The sequence below is a fragment of the Larimichthys crocea genome, chromosome II (genome assembly GCF_000972845.2).
Source record: "Larimichthys crocea isolate SSNF chromosome II, L_crocea_2.0, whole genome shotgun sequence".
Classification (NCBI taxonomy): Eukaryota; Metazoa; Chordata; class Actinopteri; family Sciaenidae; genus Larimichthys; species Larimichthys crocea.
This window is the reverse complement of record NC_040012.1, coordinates 14268378-14282978: the sequence shown is the minus strand read 5'-3', so window position 1 is coordinate 14282978 and position 14601 is coordinate 14268378. Positions and strand designations below refer to the sequence as shown.

Sequence of the window (14601 nt, the reverse complement as noted above, 5' to 3'; positions counted from 1 at the left end):
TACACACACACACAGATACACACACACAGAGACACACACACAGATACACACACACACACACAGAAACACACACACAGAGTAACATACATACACACACACACAGAAACACACACACACACAGAGTAAGATACATACACACACAGCAACACACACACACACAGAAAGACACACACACACACAGCAACACACACACACACACACAGAAAGACACACACACACACAGAAAGACACACAGACAGACACACACAGAAACACACACACACACACACAGACAGACACACACAGAAACACACACACAGAGTAACATACATACATACACACACACACACAGCAACACACACACACACAGACACAAACGCGCGCACACACACACACATACACAGACAGAGACAGACACACACACACACACACACACACACACACACACACACACACACAGTTGAGGAGCTAGGCGGCTAGTTGCTAAGCTAACGCCGTTGACATCAAAGCGAGTTGTTTTTCGCGCCGTTACACACAAACATCACGTGAGTCCGCAGCGGCAGCAAAGACAAATGTTTTTTTAACACCAACAGAAACTTTCTGTGTCTGATAGATTCCCGGAAACATTCCTGGAAACATTCCCTCCAAACTGCCATGATTCTGCCCGATCGACTTCCTGACACAACAAAACGTCTCTGCGGCGCGGTGCATTCTGGTAACTGTAGTCGCCTCGACGCGGCCGTTGGTGATTTTTAAGCATTTACCGGTGTTTGCGGGTTAAATGCACACGGTCTGCTCTCGGTCGGTCTCGGTATAACCGGAGGGACTGATGGAGGTCACGGTTCATACGCGCCGGAGTAAATATTTAAGCTTTAATCACACAACAGAACTACAAGTCCCATGATGCCACGTCATCACGTAGTTACGTTTAGCAACGGTCAGTTGCTAGAGGAAAAAAAAAAACAGCCGCTTCCGTGTTGTTCTTGTGTTATTCTGGAGAATAACTGTCGGTACCGGAGCCCGAGCTCACCGGACAGCTTCACCGGAGCGTGACTGTCACGGTTCTGTGAAGCTGACACGCACGTTCAGCCCGTTTCCCGCCCGACATGTCGCTGCTGCAGAGCTCCAAGAAGAAAGACAAGCGGATCCTGTCCGGTACCTGCCCGGACCCGAAATGTCAGGCGAGGCTGTTCTTCCCGGCTCACGGCTCCGTTAGCATCGAGTGCACCGAGTGCGGCCAGCGCCACGAGCAGAAGAACCTGACCAACGTCGAAGAAGTGACCGATCCAGATGTGGTGCTCCACAATCTGCTCAGGAACGCCCTGCTCGGCGTCACCGGGGCCCCGAAGAAAGGCACCGAGCTGGTGAAGGTGATGGGGCTCTCCAATTACCACTGCAAGCTCCTGTCCCCGGTCCTCACCCGGTACGGCATGGATAAACAAACCGGGAAAGCCAAGCTGCTGAGGGAGATGAACCAAGGCGAGATGTTCGACTGCTCCCTCCTTGGAGACCGAGTGTTCCTCATCGAGCCGGACCACGTCTCCACCATGGGCTACGGCAAGGACCGGTCAGGGAGCCTCATATACCTGCACGACACTCTGGAGGAGGTCAAGAAGGCCAACGGCAACCGGGAGTGTCTCATCCCGGTCCACGTGGACGGAGACGGGCACTGCCTGGTCCACGCCGTGTCCAGAGCGCTGGTGGGCCGAGAACTGTTCTGGCACGCCCTGAGAGAGAACCTGAAGCAGAACTTCAAGCAGAACCTGGACCGCTACAAGGCGCTCTTTCAGGATTTCATCGACGCCGCAGAGTGGGAGGACATCATCAACGAGTGCGACCCGCTGTTCATCCCGCCTGAAGGCGTGCCGCTCGGACTGCGCAACATCCACATTTTTGGCTTAGCCAACGTCCTCCACCGGCCCATCATCCTGCTGGACTCCCTGAGCGGGATGAGGAGCTCTGGGGATTACTCGGCCACCTTCCTGCCCGGGCTGGTGGCCGAGGAGCAGTGCAAGGGGAAAGACGGGAAGCTCAACAAGCCCATCTGCATCGCCTGGAGCAGCTCAGGGAGGAACCACTACATCCCTCTGGTGGGAATCAAGAACACTGTGCTGCCCAAGCTGCCGGCTCGCCTGCTGCCGAAGGCGTGGGGCGTCCCTCAGGAGCTCATCAGGACGTACATCAAGCTGGAGCCGGACGGGAGCTGCGTGATCGGCGGCGACCGCAGCTTGCAGGATAAATATCTGATGCGGCTGGTCAACGCCATGGAGGAGGTGTTCATGGAGAAGCACAGCATCCACCCATCGCTGGTGGCCGACGTGCATCAGTACGTCTACAGACGGACCGGCGTGATCGGCATCCAGCCTGAGGAGGTGACGGAGGCGGCTAAGAAGTCAGTGATGGAGAACCGGCTGCACCGCTGCCTCATCTGCGGCGCCCTCTCTGAGCTCCATGTCCCGCCGGAGTGGCTGGTTCCCGGTGGGAAGCTCCACAACCTGGCCAAGTCCACTCATGGCCAGCTGCGGCCGGACAAGAACTACAGCTTCCCCCTCAACAACGTGGTCTGCTCCTACGACCCCCAGCGAGACGTCCTCGTCCCAGATTATAAACTGAGCACCCTCAGCACCTGCAACTGGTGTCACGGCACGTCGGTCCGCCACATCCATGGCAACGGGTCGGTGGTTTACCTGGACGGGGACAGAACCAACACACGCTCCCAGGGCGGGAAGTGTGGGTGCGGCTTCAAGCATTTCTGGGAGGGAAAGGAGTATGACAACCTCCCCGAGGCCTTCCCCATCACGCTGGAGTGGGGGGGTCGCGTGGTGAGAGAGACTGTGTACTGGTTCCAGTACGAGACGGACTCGGCTTTAAACAGCAACGTGTACGACGTGGCCATGAAGCTGGTCACCAAACACTTCCCGGGCGAGTTTGGCAGCGAGATCCTGGTGCAGAAAGTCGTCAACACCATCCTGCATCACACCGCCAAGAAGAATCCAGACGAATACAACCCAGTGTCCATCGATGGGGCTCATGCCCAGCGTCTCACCGACACCACGGACATTCAGCAGGCGGCGGACCCCCAGCCGCCCACAAAGATCATCCTGACTGGTCAGAAAGCAAAGACGCTCCACAAAGAGGAGCTGACGATGAGTCGAGCGGAGCGCAGCATCCAGCAGAGCATCAGCGAGCAGGCCTTCGTCACTCAGAAGCGACGGACTGATAAGTTGAAGCAGGAGCAGAAGGGCCACGGCCGGACGTCTTCCCCCGGTGGATCGCCGGAAACCTCCTCCTCTTCGGCTCCGGCCACGCCCACCAAATCCTCCTCCCCCTCAGCGTCCAGTAAGGACAAGAAGATCCGAGTGACCACCAGTGACGGCAGGCAGGCCATGCTGACCCTGCAGGCCCACACCACCTTCTCAGAGCTGCAGAGGAGCATCGGCAACCAGTTCGGCGTGCCGCCGGCGCAGCAGTGCATCCGCTACAGCTTCCCGCCCAAAGAACTGACCCCCCCGAAGGACGGCGAGGAGAACGAGCCGGTGGCGCTGCAGCATGGCGACAGGGTGACGGTGGAGATACTGAGGGGCCCCGAGGACAAGAGCCCTGCGGCCTCCATACCCCGAGCCTCCAGCTCGCACTCCGCCCTGCACTCGGCGAAGAGCGAGGACGCCGTGACATCCGGCAGGATGAGCAGCCGGGAACTCCAGGACAGCATCGACCTTGAGATGTCCTCCCTCTGTCTCCTAGCAACCTTGATGGGTAAGAATCAAAGAGTGTGACATGTGGGCCGCCTCCCGCGAGGTCTGCACCACGTCCTCATGAAACAGTCCAGAGTCACGTGAGCCAGAAAACATGTGGCAGGTCCCTTTACCAGCTGAACTGATTGTTTTCATCATTGATTATTGTATTGATCTTTTTCTTTAACTAATCAGTGAAACAGAAAAGAGACGAAAATATTAAAGGCGCCACAGTAATCAAGTTAGATAATCTGTCACCTGCTGAACTGTCTGAAGTGTGTGTGTGTGTGTGTGTGTGTGTGTGTGTGTGTGTGTGTGTGTGTGTAAACAGCTTGCAGTGTAGTCACGCCGTGGTCTCGTGTCTTTAGTAGGTTGCAGTTTTTAAAGGTCAGGTGTCTGTGAGCGTCCGAGTCACTTCATGGTTTAGAAGAAGTTGATCAGACTTTGTCTTTGCAGAGCGTTCACTGGTCGAGCTGCAGCGAGGATCACAGAGACAAAACGTGTTTTAAATCAACACGATGTAACTTTCGTCTGATAAACTATCGTCTGCTGACCCACTCTGACCTGTGATCAGGTGACCCACTCTGACCTGTGATCAGGTGACCCACTCTGACCTGTGATCAGGTGACCCACACTGACCTGTGATCAGGTGACCCACACTGACCTGTGATCAGCTGAACGGTGTCTCTGTCATTCGTACGTCTGTTCTCACACTATGTAACTTTGGGCTCCGGGTCGGGAGAAGTACGTAACGCTTTACGGCACTAAGTCACACAGCAGCAACTATTTCACTGATTCTGGTGAAACTGGATCATATTTTATGGAGGAAATGTTTTCTGGTTCTTGTAGCCGGGCTGTGACTGTCTGACATGATCGTGCTGTTGAATGCAGCCTCACTCTGCTCGCACACTCTTGTCCAGGTGTACGCCGCCTGCACATGCTGGTTCCTGATTGGTCACAGCAGGCAGGTGAATAACAAAACTGCAGGTCATCAGCTGAGCTGTGTGTGTGTGTGTGTGTGTGTGTGTGTGTGTGTGTGTGTGTGTGTGTGTGTGTGTGTGTGTGTGTGTGTGCGTGCTCACAATGTGCTGACTCAGGCATCTCGACCCCTCCCTGTCTCACCTGCCAACAGGGTCAAAGGTCGTGGCTGTGTTCAGATAAACAGATGGTCCCGGCCAGCAGCGAGCGGCTGTCGATATTCAGGAAGGTTTCGTCTGCATTCTGAACGCCGCGCAGCGCCTGACGCTGCACTTCCTGTTAGCAGGAGCTCAGATTCAATGACCGCGTCTGCTTTAGTCCATCAGCTGATCATCAGCACACACGTCCTCCATGATGCTTTACTTAAGACGTTCATAATCATTAAAGAAGAGCTCAGCGAGCTGCTTTCATACATTTTGATGAAACTAAATAAATAGCAGCAGCAGCAAACAGTCGCTGTGGGCTCCTGTAGAAACATGGTGACTCTGTAAATATAAAAGTTATGAAGATTCATTTCTGTGAACTCATCGTCCACGTCGGAGTTCAACAAGTTTAAAGTTTCTTCTGAAAATGTTTCAGTGTGTGTATGATGACACGTGGTGACTTCCAGCTGTTTCTCTGTGTGTGTTTCAGGTGAGGACGTTTGGTCGTACGCAAAGAAGCTGCCGCACTTATTCCAGCAGGGCGGCGTCTTCTACAACATAGTCAAGAAAGACATGGGTACGTTTGTTTCGCTCGCCTCCCTGACTCTGTCAGACACGATGCTATTCACTGTGCCTCATGCAAAATAACGGGTCTTGACCGTCTCCTCTTTCAGGCCTGATGGACGGGAAACACTGCACGCTGCCTCACCTGACGGGGAAGACGTTTGTCTATAACGCGGCAGAGGAGCGCCTGGAGCTCTGCGTCGACGCCGCCGGTCACTTCCCCGTCGGCCCCGATGTGGAGGAGCTGGTGAAGGAGGCTCTGGTCCAGCTGCGCTCTGAGGCGGCCACCAGGGGCAGCAGAGAGGGGAGTCCATCCCACGGCGTCCTGCGGCTGGGCAGCGGCGGCGTCGTCCGTAAGAAGGAGCAGCTGCAGAGCGTCACCGCCTTCCAGGGTAAAGGCCACTCTCTGGGCAGCGCCGGGGGCTCCTCCCCTCCAGAACACCGGCCTATCACGCGTCAGCATAGCAGTGGCGTGGACCTGAGCGCCAGCGTTTCACGAGGCCCCCCCGACTTGTCGGACATCCCAGAGGACGCCACCAGGGAGCTGGTCCGCATGGCTCCAGGCTTCGTCACCATGAAGGACGGCCGTGGTCTGGACCCCAGCCTGATGGAGCAGCAGCGGAGGAAGCTGCAGGAGATGGTCTCCTCCATCCAGGCCTCCATGGAGCGCCACCTCAGAGAGCAGCAGAGCGGCGGCAGCAGCGCCGCAGAGGGCGGGGAGGCCGGCCAGGAGCGGACAGGCGGGACTAAGACAGGCACGGACCAACCGACGCCTGCTGCCGACCACGAGCCTCCAGCTGAGGCAGGCGTGACGCCGGCTGGCAAACCGGACGTGAAGACGGAGGAACTGGAGGAGATGGAGAGTCAGGATGCCGAGCAGAGCAACGCCACCGAACCTATGGATCACTCCTGATCACGCCGGGGCCCAGCAGCGCCCGCCCCCACCCGCCTCGCCGGCACCTTTGGGTCATAACGCCTCAGGTCGGATCCTAAAGCTTTGGTCTTCATCGTGTTTCGTTGTCTTTACTGCATGACTAAAGAGCGGGCCGACCGTCCTCGCCGCGCTGCAGACGCAGGGCGGGACGATAATCCATGAAGCGATATATTGTGACACACTCTGCGATGCATCATCGATACTCTGAGGCTGTTGCTGTGTGTGTGTGTGTGTGTGTGTGTGTGTGTGTGTGTGTGTGTGTGTGTAAACTCTATGCACTTTGGTACACACGCTCTTATCTAGTAAATAATACACAACATATGATTGGTTCCTGCTTTTGAGGGAAATTATTTCTCCTTTTTCTTGATGATGTATCACGTATGACCATCTCGCAATATATCGCGGAGTCGCTCGCCTGCGCGGCGACAGGATTGTTTCTCCGAGCCCGTGACTCCCACCTGCAGACGTCTAATCCTCCCGCTACGAACGCATCGACACCCCGAGGACGGACAAACCGCTCGGACTCATGCGTGAGACGCATTCCTGTAGATAGATAGAAGAATCCTCTGAGTCTTAATCTGCCACTGGGAGGAGAGCTCCTGGTCGCCGGCGGCGCCGACGTCCCGCAAACATGCTTCCATCGACGTGCACGCTCTGAAACGTGCACCAGCCGCATCCACGCCGAAATCTGCTCATCCACCGTCTGTCCGAGGACACGACAGCTCTGATCTGTGTTTGCCTGACTTGTCCTGAACCCCCCCCCCCCCAAACCCAACCAACCCCCCCAACCCAACCCCCCCCCCCCCAAAGACCAACTACACCGCCAACACTAACGACACCAACACTCACCACTTAGAGTTCAGTGAAGGTCTGACGTGAAGCAGCTGATTCCAGGTGTCATTGGTGCCACCTGCAGGTACAAAGTGTTTCATTGTGAACGTTCAACATCACGGATACATTAGAGAAGCACACACACCAAAACAAACCTATACTTTTTATTGGCCAACATATTATTATCATCTGAAGATGCAGGTTGACTCAGTTCTGTCTTTTACTCTGAGTATTTAAATCTGGTGTTGTGTGTCGAAGAGTTTTCTGTTAACTGGAGACTTTTGTGCAGCATCAGGACATTTATAGTCTCTAATAAAACTAAAAATCTAAAAACACAGACAACACTCTTTACCTGCAAGTGGCACCCTGTTAAAAACTGTCGGCCGCCTCTGTTCCACCTGATTTTCTTTCTTTCTTTCTTTCAAAAACTGAAACAACACAAAATAGAAATGAAATAAACTTCAATGAAATTTAAACAGATTATGATCTTTGTTGTACCATGCGTTAGAATGAGACTTTTATATCCACAGAGTCTGAGGATGGAGAGGGTGAGGCAAAGGGCTTGCAGTCAGCAACCTTTAGGTGTATTATAAAATGGAGAGAAAGCTCCAGTGTTGTTTCAGTTTTTTGGGGCGGAGACATCCTCAGCGTCTGAAGGCACCAAAGCGACTCCAGCTGTGTGCAGGTGTGTTGAAGCTCTAAAGGGAACGTGGATGAAATGAGGTGTCACATCTGAAGTCAAACGTCACTTTATTAAACGCTCAAATATCAAAATGTTCAAAGTTTGTTCAGTCAAAAAAAAAATCCATTGTTCATTTTCTGATTGTTTAAAAAAAAAAAAGTCTTTGTTGCTTCAAAGCAGTCAGTCGGACAGAAGGAGGAGACGGCTTCATGAACACGAACTTCACATCACGTCCAGTGCGATATGAATGTTTGCAGGGCTGACGTGTAACGCGACCGCACCGCTCTCTGTTGCACCGCCAAAGACACAAACCGGGTTGGAGGTTCCGAGTCCAGTTCAAAGACACGACGTGGATCTGATGTTTGCTGAAGAGGCCTGTCAGCTTCTGTCCTATGCAAGAAAAAACTAATCTTCCAACACGTCCACGTGAGAATAACGTGAACGTGTTAGACGCAGTTTGACAGCAGCGAGGCTGCGTGTTCAGTTCTCACAGAAAAGTTTTATTGGATCTTCACGAACGAGACAAGCTGCTGCAGACGTCTTTACGAGCATCTAATCAGTTTGAAACAGTCAGCCGCTTCTTTCTTTCACACGCTTCAACCTGCAGCTACAAACTGAAACTGAAGTGAGTGTCTGCAGAGCACGCCGGTCCAAAGACGTTAAAGTCAAAACACACGCTGCACACAGACGTCATGTCGAACATTTTCATTAAAGGATGTTTGGGCTCCAAATCGTTCAAAACAAATTTAGTCTTTGTCTTTCACGCAGTGTTTACTGATCTGCAGCTGGACCTGAAAGATGTACGCGTGTTAATTTGTTGAAAACCAAGTGAAGATGACGTGTGAACGCTTCAACACTGCTGCAGCCTTCACGAGGAATAATCGATGCTCGTAACGATCTCTGCAACTGTTTCCCAGCATCCTTTGTGGCTTTTTCTTAGGTCTCCATGAAGATGGGAAGGTTTGGCGTCAGACGCCTGAACTGTAAAAGCCAGTTTAAAGGAACAGTTTGATGTTTGTTCAGGTGAGAGTGTGAACGCTGCCTGTGGGTCTATAGGAGGCTTGATGCTGAGCGAAGCGAGCTAGCTGCAGCTTCATATTTATCGTGGCATGGATCCCGAACGTTGAACTGTTCCTTTAAAATGACTCGGTCAGTTTAAACTTTTGTTGCCATTAAACAGTTTCTCCAGGCGTCCGCGACGCTGCTGCAGAAACTGGTCGTCAGGCCTTAACGTTTCTTTTTGTTTCACTCAAACTGAAGCCCTCGAGTTTGACCTTAAAAAATCTTTTTGTTGTTAGTTTTGTGGTCAAAATGTGAATGACAGTCTTCGTGTAAGACTCAGCACTTTGAGAAAGGAAGCGTGAATGTCAGCGTAGCATGCTCGTATCAGCTGCACCCGAGTCATCGTGAGCGAGCGGTCGGTCGGTCGGACGAATCCGAAGGAAGAAGAAGTTTGATCGGACGACACTGCTGTAACAGACTTGAAGTTTTCTTTGTGACTGCTGTACTAATGACATGAATTGTAATCCAGTTGTATAATAGTACTCTGTATATTGTAGTATATTTGGACCTGTACAGAAACACAGAGTGTTCAGTTCCTTCAGTTTTTTTTGTTAACTTCTCTCTGGTTTGCTAATAAAATATTGATGCTACACGCTTCAACGTCGCTGTTTGCATGTGTGATGAATTTTCAAACCCAACAATAAAATCACTTCCTTCACTTGTTTTCGTATTTTGTTGGTTTGTACTTTACGTCCGTGTGTGTGAGTGTTTGATGTCTTTTACTGTGTGTCAGCAATAACCTTAAAGTGTCGTTCAGGAAAATGTGACGACAGAAAAGAAGGAGCCTGCAGGAGCGTCCAGGTCAAAGCTCAGAGAAACTTTCCTCCAGCAGATGAACATGGACCCAGACCTGGAGGTGGAACACGACGTCTCGAGTACAGACACAAAGAATACACGTGAAACACATGGCAGTGAATCCTTTAAAACTCCACAAATATTAAAGTTTTATCTTTATGTTTAAACCTAAAACAGCTGCTCCCCGTGTGTGTGTGTGTGTGTGTGTGTGTGTGTGTGTTTATGCTGCTGTGTGTCACTAGAGGGCGCTGTCACATAAAGACATCTGCAGCTCACCTGTTCAGGTCAATGACCACAGTGAAGTCATCTTAAGTTACTTCATGTCAGGAATGTAACTAAGTATGTAACTGAGTTACTTGTACTTCCATTTTATGCTAAATATTATATTTCTACTTCACTACATCTTAGAGACCAACATGTTTTACTCCGTTATATTCATCTCACATCTTTAGTTACTTTTCAGATTACATCATAAACCATGTGTAGCACTCTTAAAGACCATGATGCATTGCTGTAGATTGAAGTAGCCACGCAGTGTTCAGCAGAGAAATCCAAAAACAAAAAGAAGAAGTACTTTAAGTACATTTTGCTAACAGTACTTTATTTACTATAGATACTCAAATATAGCAAAGTCAGGTAATTGTTCCCGCCTGTGATGATGATGAATCTGTCCGTAGCTCCTCAACAACAGATCAGTGACCCACCAACCCCTGATGAAAGTGCACGAGAGCGCCGAGCCACGTGCACGCTCACAGGAACTGAGAACAAAAGTTGTGAAAGTCAAAAACATCCAAATGAAAGTCTGACGACAGCAGACGGAGGCTGAGCTGAAAGAGGCTGAGCCGAAGGAGGCCAAGCCGACGGAGGTCGAGTCGACGGAGGTCGAGCCGAAGGAGGCCGAGCCGAAGGAGGCCGAGCTGAAAGAGGTCAGAGCCGACGGAGGCCGAGCCGAAGGAGGTCGAGCCGACGGAGGCCGAGCCGAAGGAGGTCGAGCCGAAGGAGGCCGAGCCGACGGAGGTCGAGCCGAAGGAGGCCGAGCCGACGGAGGCCGAGCCACGGAGGCCGAGCCGACGGAGGCCGAGCCGAAAGAGGTCGAGCCGAGGAGGCGAGCGACGGAGGTCGAGCCGAAGAGGCCGAGCCGACGGAGGCCGAGCCGAAAGAGGTCGAGCCGAAAGAGGCCGAGCCGAAAGAGGCTGAGCCGACGGAGGTCCGAGTCGAGGAGGCCGAGCTGAAAGAGGTCGAGCCGAAGGAGCCGAGCTGAAAGAGGTCGAGCCGACGGAGGTCGAGCCGAAGGGAGGTCGAGCCGAAGGAGGCCGAGCTGAAAGAGGTCGAGCCGACGGAGGCCGAGCCGAGGGAGGCGAGCCGACGGAGGCCGAGCTGAAAGAGGTGGAGCCGACGGAGGTCGAGTCGAAGGAGGCCGAGCGGAAAGAGCCGAGTCGAAGGAGGCCGAGCTGAAAGAGTCGAGCGACGGAGGTCGAGCCGACGGAGGCCGAGCCGAAGGAGGCCGAGCTGAAAGAGGTCGAGCCAACTTCAACTGTCATGATGAGTGAAAGACAAAGAAAATTTTAAGAATTAAAGTTTAAATAAATGAAAAATAAACAAAGAAATTTTAGTTTCATTTCTACATTCGTGGTTCCTAATTAACATAACTGACATGAACTGCAGTGTTGACGTTAAAGGTCCGGTGTGTGTCCTTCCACCTTTCCTTCACATTTAGTTTGTCTGCTCTGGGCTGCTGTAGAAACATGGTGGACTCCCCGTTGGCGGACCCAAACAGACAGAACAGACCGGACCTTTAATATTCAACACCTGATCATGATTTAAATTACAATCACAGATGAAACAATAAAATATGATTTTAATTATTTTAATTGAATTAGTTGTTTCATCTGTCACTCATGAACGTGGTCGGCATTAGGACCCAGCGTGCAGCAGCTGTCAGACCGCGCTGTAAATATCACGGCCGTGTGCTGATCGGAACAGTTCGGGGTCACGAAGAGACCCGACCGGACCGGACCGGACCCTCTGCACGAGCGAGCAGGAAACAGTTTAATGCATGAGAAGACAGACAGACAGACAGACAGACAGACAGACAGACAGACAGACAGACAGACAGACAGTTCATGTGCTGCATGTGTCTGTCCTTGTGAGACGGTGAGGCGTTCACTGACCGCTGCCTCTGTGGGATCACTGCAGGTCTGTTTATATTTATAGAAATATACTGCATGTGTGTGTGTGTGTGTGTGTGTGTGTGTGTGTGTGTGTGTGTGTGTGTTTTGTTAATGATAGATTATAGATTTCTGTTTCATCACAGGGTGAACAGTACAGACTGTCATGACACAGAAGTCATCTGACTGGATGATGAGTAGTGTCGTTGATGGTTGTTTCTTTTGCTCTGATTTTTTCATCTCATCAGTTATATATATTAATAATAATATATATAATAATAATATATATCTAATAATAATATTAATAATAATATATATAATAATACATATAATAAAACTATTCATAATATATTATAATAATAATAATATTAATAATAATATATAATATAATAATATATAATAATGTCAGAATTGAAGTGTGCTCATCGCTTCAGAGGCTCAGGTAAAGACGTTGTTCCCTGCGGGGTATAAAGACAGAGTTTAGTGTGAGCTTAATTAACCCGACAGCCAAAAAGTCAAATTCATTTTACTGATATGAAGTAATTAAATATTATTTTATGAGATGAAATTCAGCTGGAAATGAGAACAAAAAAAGGGGGGGGAAGTGAAAGCTGAGTCAAAGCTGAGTGAACCGAGTGTGAAGGTGTGACTAGGGTCGCAAAATTCTGGAAATTTTCAAAGTTGGAAACTTTCCATGGGAATAAACCGGGAATTTAGAAAATTGAAGCTCGGCCCTTTAACAGTGAACTTAAATAGTGTATATGATGAAAAATTTATATTAGCATCATCTTGACTAAAACAACCAGAGTTCATGCAGGTCCATTGAATATATCTGCTCATAGCACACTGCTTACTGCCGGGCTGCTGAGGCCACGCCCCCTACCTGCACAGGTGATTTCTGTACCTGGACACACACTTTAGAGCCCAGAGCACACAGAGACTGTTGAAGACACATGTGAGCTCATGGACTACATAAAATAATTCAAACTTGACAAAGTTCTACTTACAAATAATCTGTTGAAATGTTTTTATTTTATATGTTTAGATTTATGTTTGGATGTGATGCACTTTCTTTAAATTACACCCAATTTACACTTTTATCATAAATGCTGCTTTATTCCCATGGAGTTTCTGTTTTGGAAAATTTCACAAATTCCCATGGAAAGTTTCTAGAAATTACCAGAGACTTCCCGCCTCTTTGCAACCCTACGTGTGGCTCAGTATGTGAGATGTTCGTGAAGCTGCGTGTAGCTATGGACTGACACGCCGTCTTTCTGAGCAGGTGGCAGTCGTTGAACGTCAGTGCTTGAAGTAAGGAAGCCTGTGAGGTCAGTTTTCCACGATGCTGCAGCGTGTGTAAAGTCACCAAGGTCGTTTCATCAGTAACGCCCGTTCAGCCCAGCGACGAGCTCATCGAGCAGGAGGCGGTGACGCTCTGCATCAACGTGTTAACAAGCACCGCCTCGTCCCTCAGCCGCCATCAAGAAGCTGCGATCCCGTCTACGACGACCCCACGGACCTCTACACGCACTTTGACCGCTGCGCCGACGCCATCCAGAAGGAGGCGACCCGCGGAGGACACAGCGTCGTCTACTGCAAGAACGACGCAGCCGCTCGGCCACCGTCTGCCTCGCCTACCTGATGAAACACCGCAAGCTGACGCTGACGACGCGCTACAGGTGGGTGACAGCTTCAATCACACCCACACTGGGTGTTTCCGCGTTGCGCTGTTAGGTACTGTTCGCTCAGTTTGTTAGCCGGGCTGTGAGAGGCTCGTGAAAACCAAAGGCTGAAAGACAGACGCCGAGCTGGGCTGACTGCTGCTGGATAGTCAGTGATTATATCTAAACAGTGAATGTATCAGTAAATGAACAGGTCTCCTGAGCTGTGTCAGAAGCAGATTCATCCTGTTCAGAGGTCAAAAATATCATGACTTGCTGCTGCTGAAACTGAAGCTCGTATTAAGTCTGTATCTATTGCCAAAGTGCCTTTGAGCAGCACGGACGTCTGTCCTTGAGTCCCTGCATCATTATGTCACAGTGATTTATGCACTTTACGTTCTGCTAGCATCAGCATCACAAGTCACGTCTGTGATGATTACAGTTCCATAAACACATTCATAACTCAGCTGTTGTTCTTGTTCCAGAGGTGAAGATAGCTCGTATGTGATCGATCCGCACCCGGCTTCATGTCTCCGCTGCAGAGATACGAACTGGAGCTGAAGAAGGACGAGGAGACACGAGTCACCGGCTAAAAGACCGACCGACCGACCGACCAGCCGACCACTCGCTCATGACTGACTGCAACAAAAACCTTCTGCCTGTGTGTCACTGTCTCCCGTCAAACTGAATCAGGACTTAAACGTCTTTATGACAATTCAGCGATGCCTTCATATTATGAACGTGAGCAGAGCTTCATTTCAGCTCTTATAACCTGCCGACAGTGTGTGAAACATTATGTAATAGATTACTTTATTAATAAACAGCAGCTACTTCACTTAAACGAAAAGAAATAAAAGAGACAAAGTCCAAAACATGAAATACAGCAATAAAATAGTTTAATAGTCAGAAAATGAGAACATGAAAACACATACACAGTGACTAATATTAACCAACAGTATATCAAAGTGATCTGATATTCACGGGACATTTAAAGTTTTCTTTATTTGCGTTTTAGGTGCCATGACGGTAAAAGTCACTTAAACTGTGACTAAGAGTTTCTCTTAACATAA

At 50.3% G+C, this 14601-nt stretch overlaps 1 protein-coding gene and 1 pseudogene across 1 annotated transcript; both read left to right on the top strand.

The window, feature by feature from the left end:
• The first annotated feature begins 906 nt into the window (after positions 1-906).
• Positions 907-7097, top strand: vcpip1 (valosin containing protein (p97)/p47 complex interacting protein 1). Its single transcript, XM_010753348.3, has 3 exons — positions 907-3735; positions 5325-5411; positions 5509-7097. The coding sequence occupies exons 1-3, from the start codon at positions 1086-1088 to the stop codon at positions 6309-6311; spliced, it is 3540 nt and encodes a 1179-aa protein (XP_010751650.2). The 5' UTR covers positions 907-1085; the 3' UTR covers positions 6312-7097.
• Positions 7098-13255: 6158 nt separating this feature from the next.
• On the top strand, positions 13256-14092 carry LOC113748338 (dual specificity phosphatase 28-like; annotated as a pseudogene).
• The last annotated feature ends 509 nt before the right edge of the window (positions 14093-14601 follow it).

Coding starts and splice junctions, on each gene's coding strand:
- vcpip1 (XM_010753348.3), top strand. CDS start 1,086: ATGTCGCTGCTGCAGAGCTCCAAGAAGAAAGACAAGCGGATCCTGTCC. Junction 3,736..5,324: donor TCTCCTAGCAACCTTGATGG/GTAAGAATCAAA, acceptor TGTGTGTTTCAG/GTGAGGACGTTTGGTCGTAC. Junction 5,412..5,508: donor CATAGTCAAGAAAGACATGG/GTACGTTTGTTT, acceptor CTCCTCTTTCAG/GCCTGATGGACGGGAAACAC.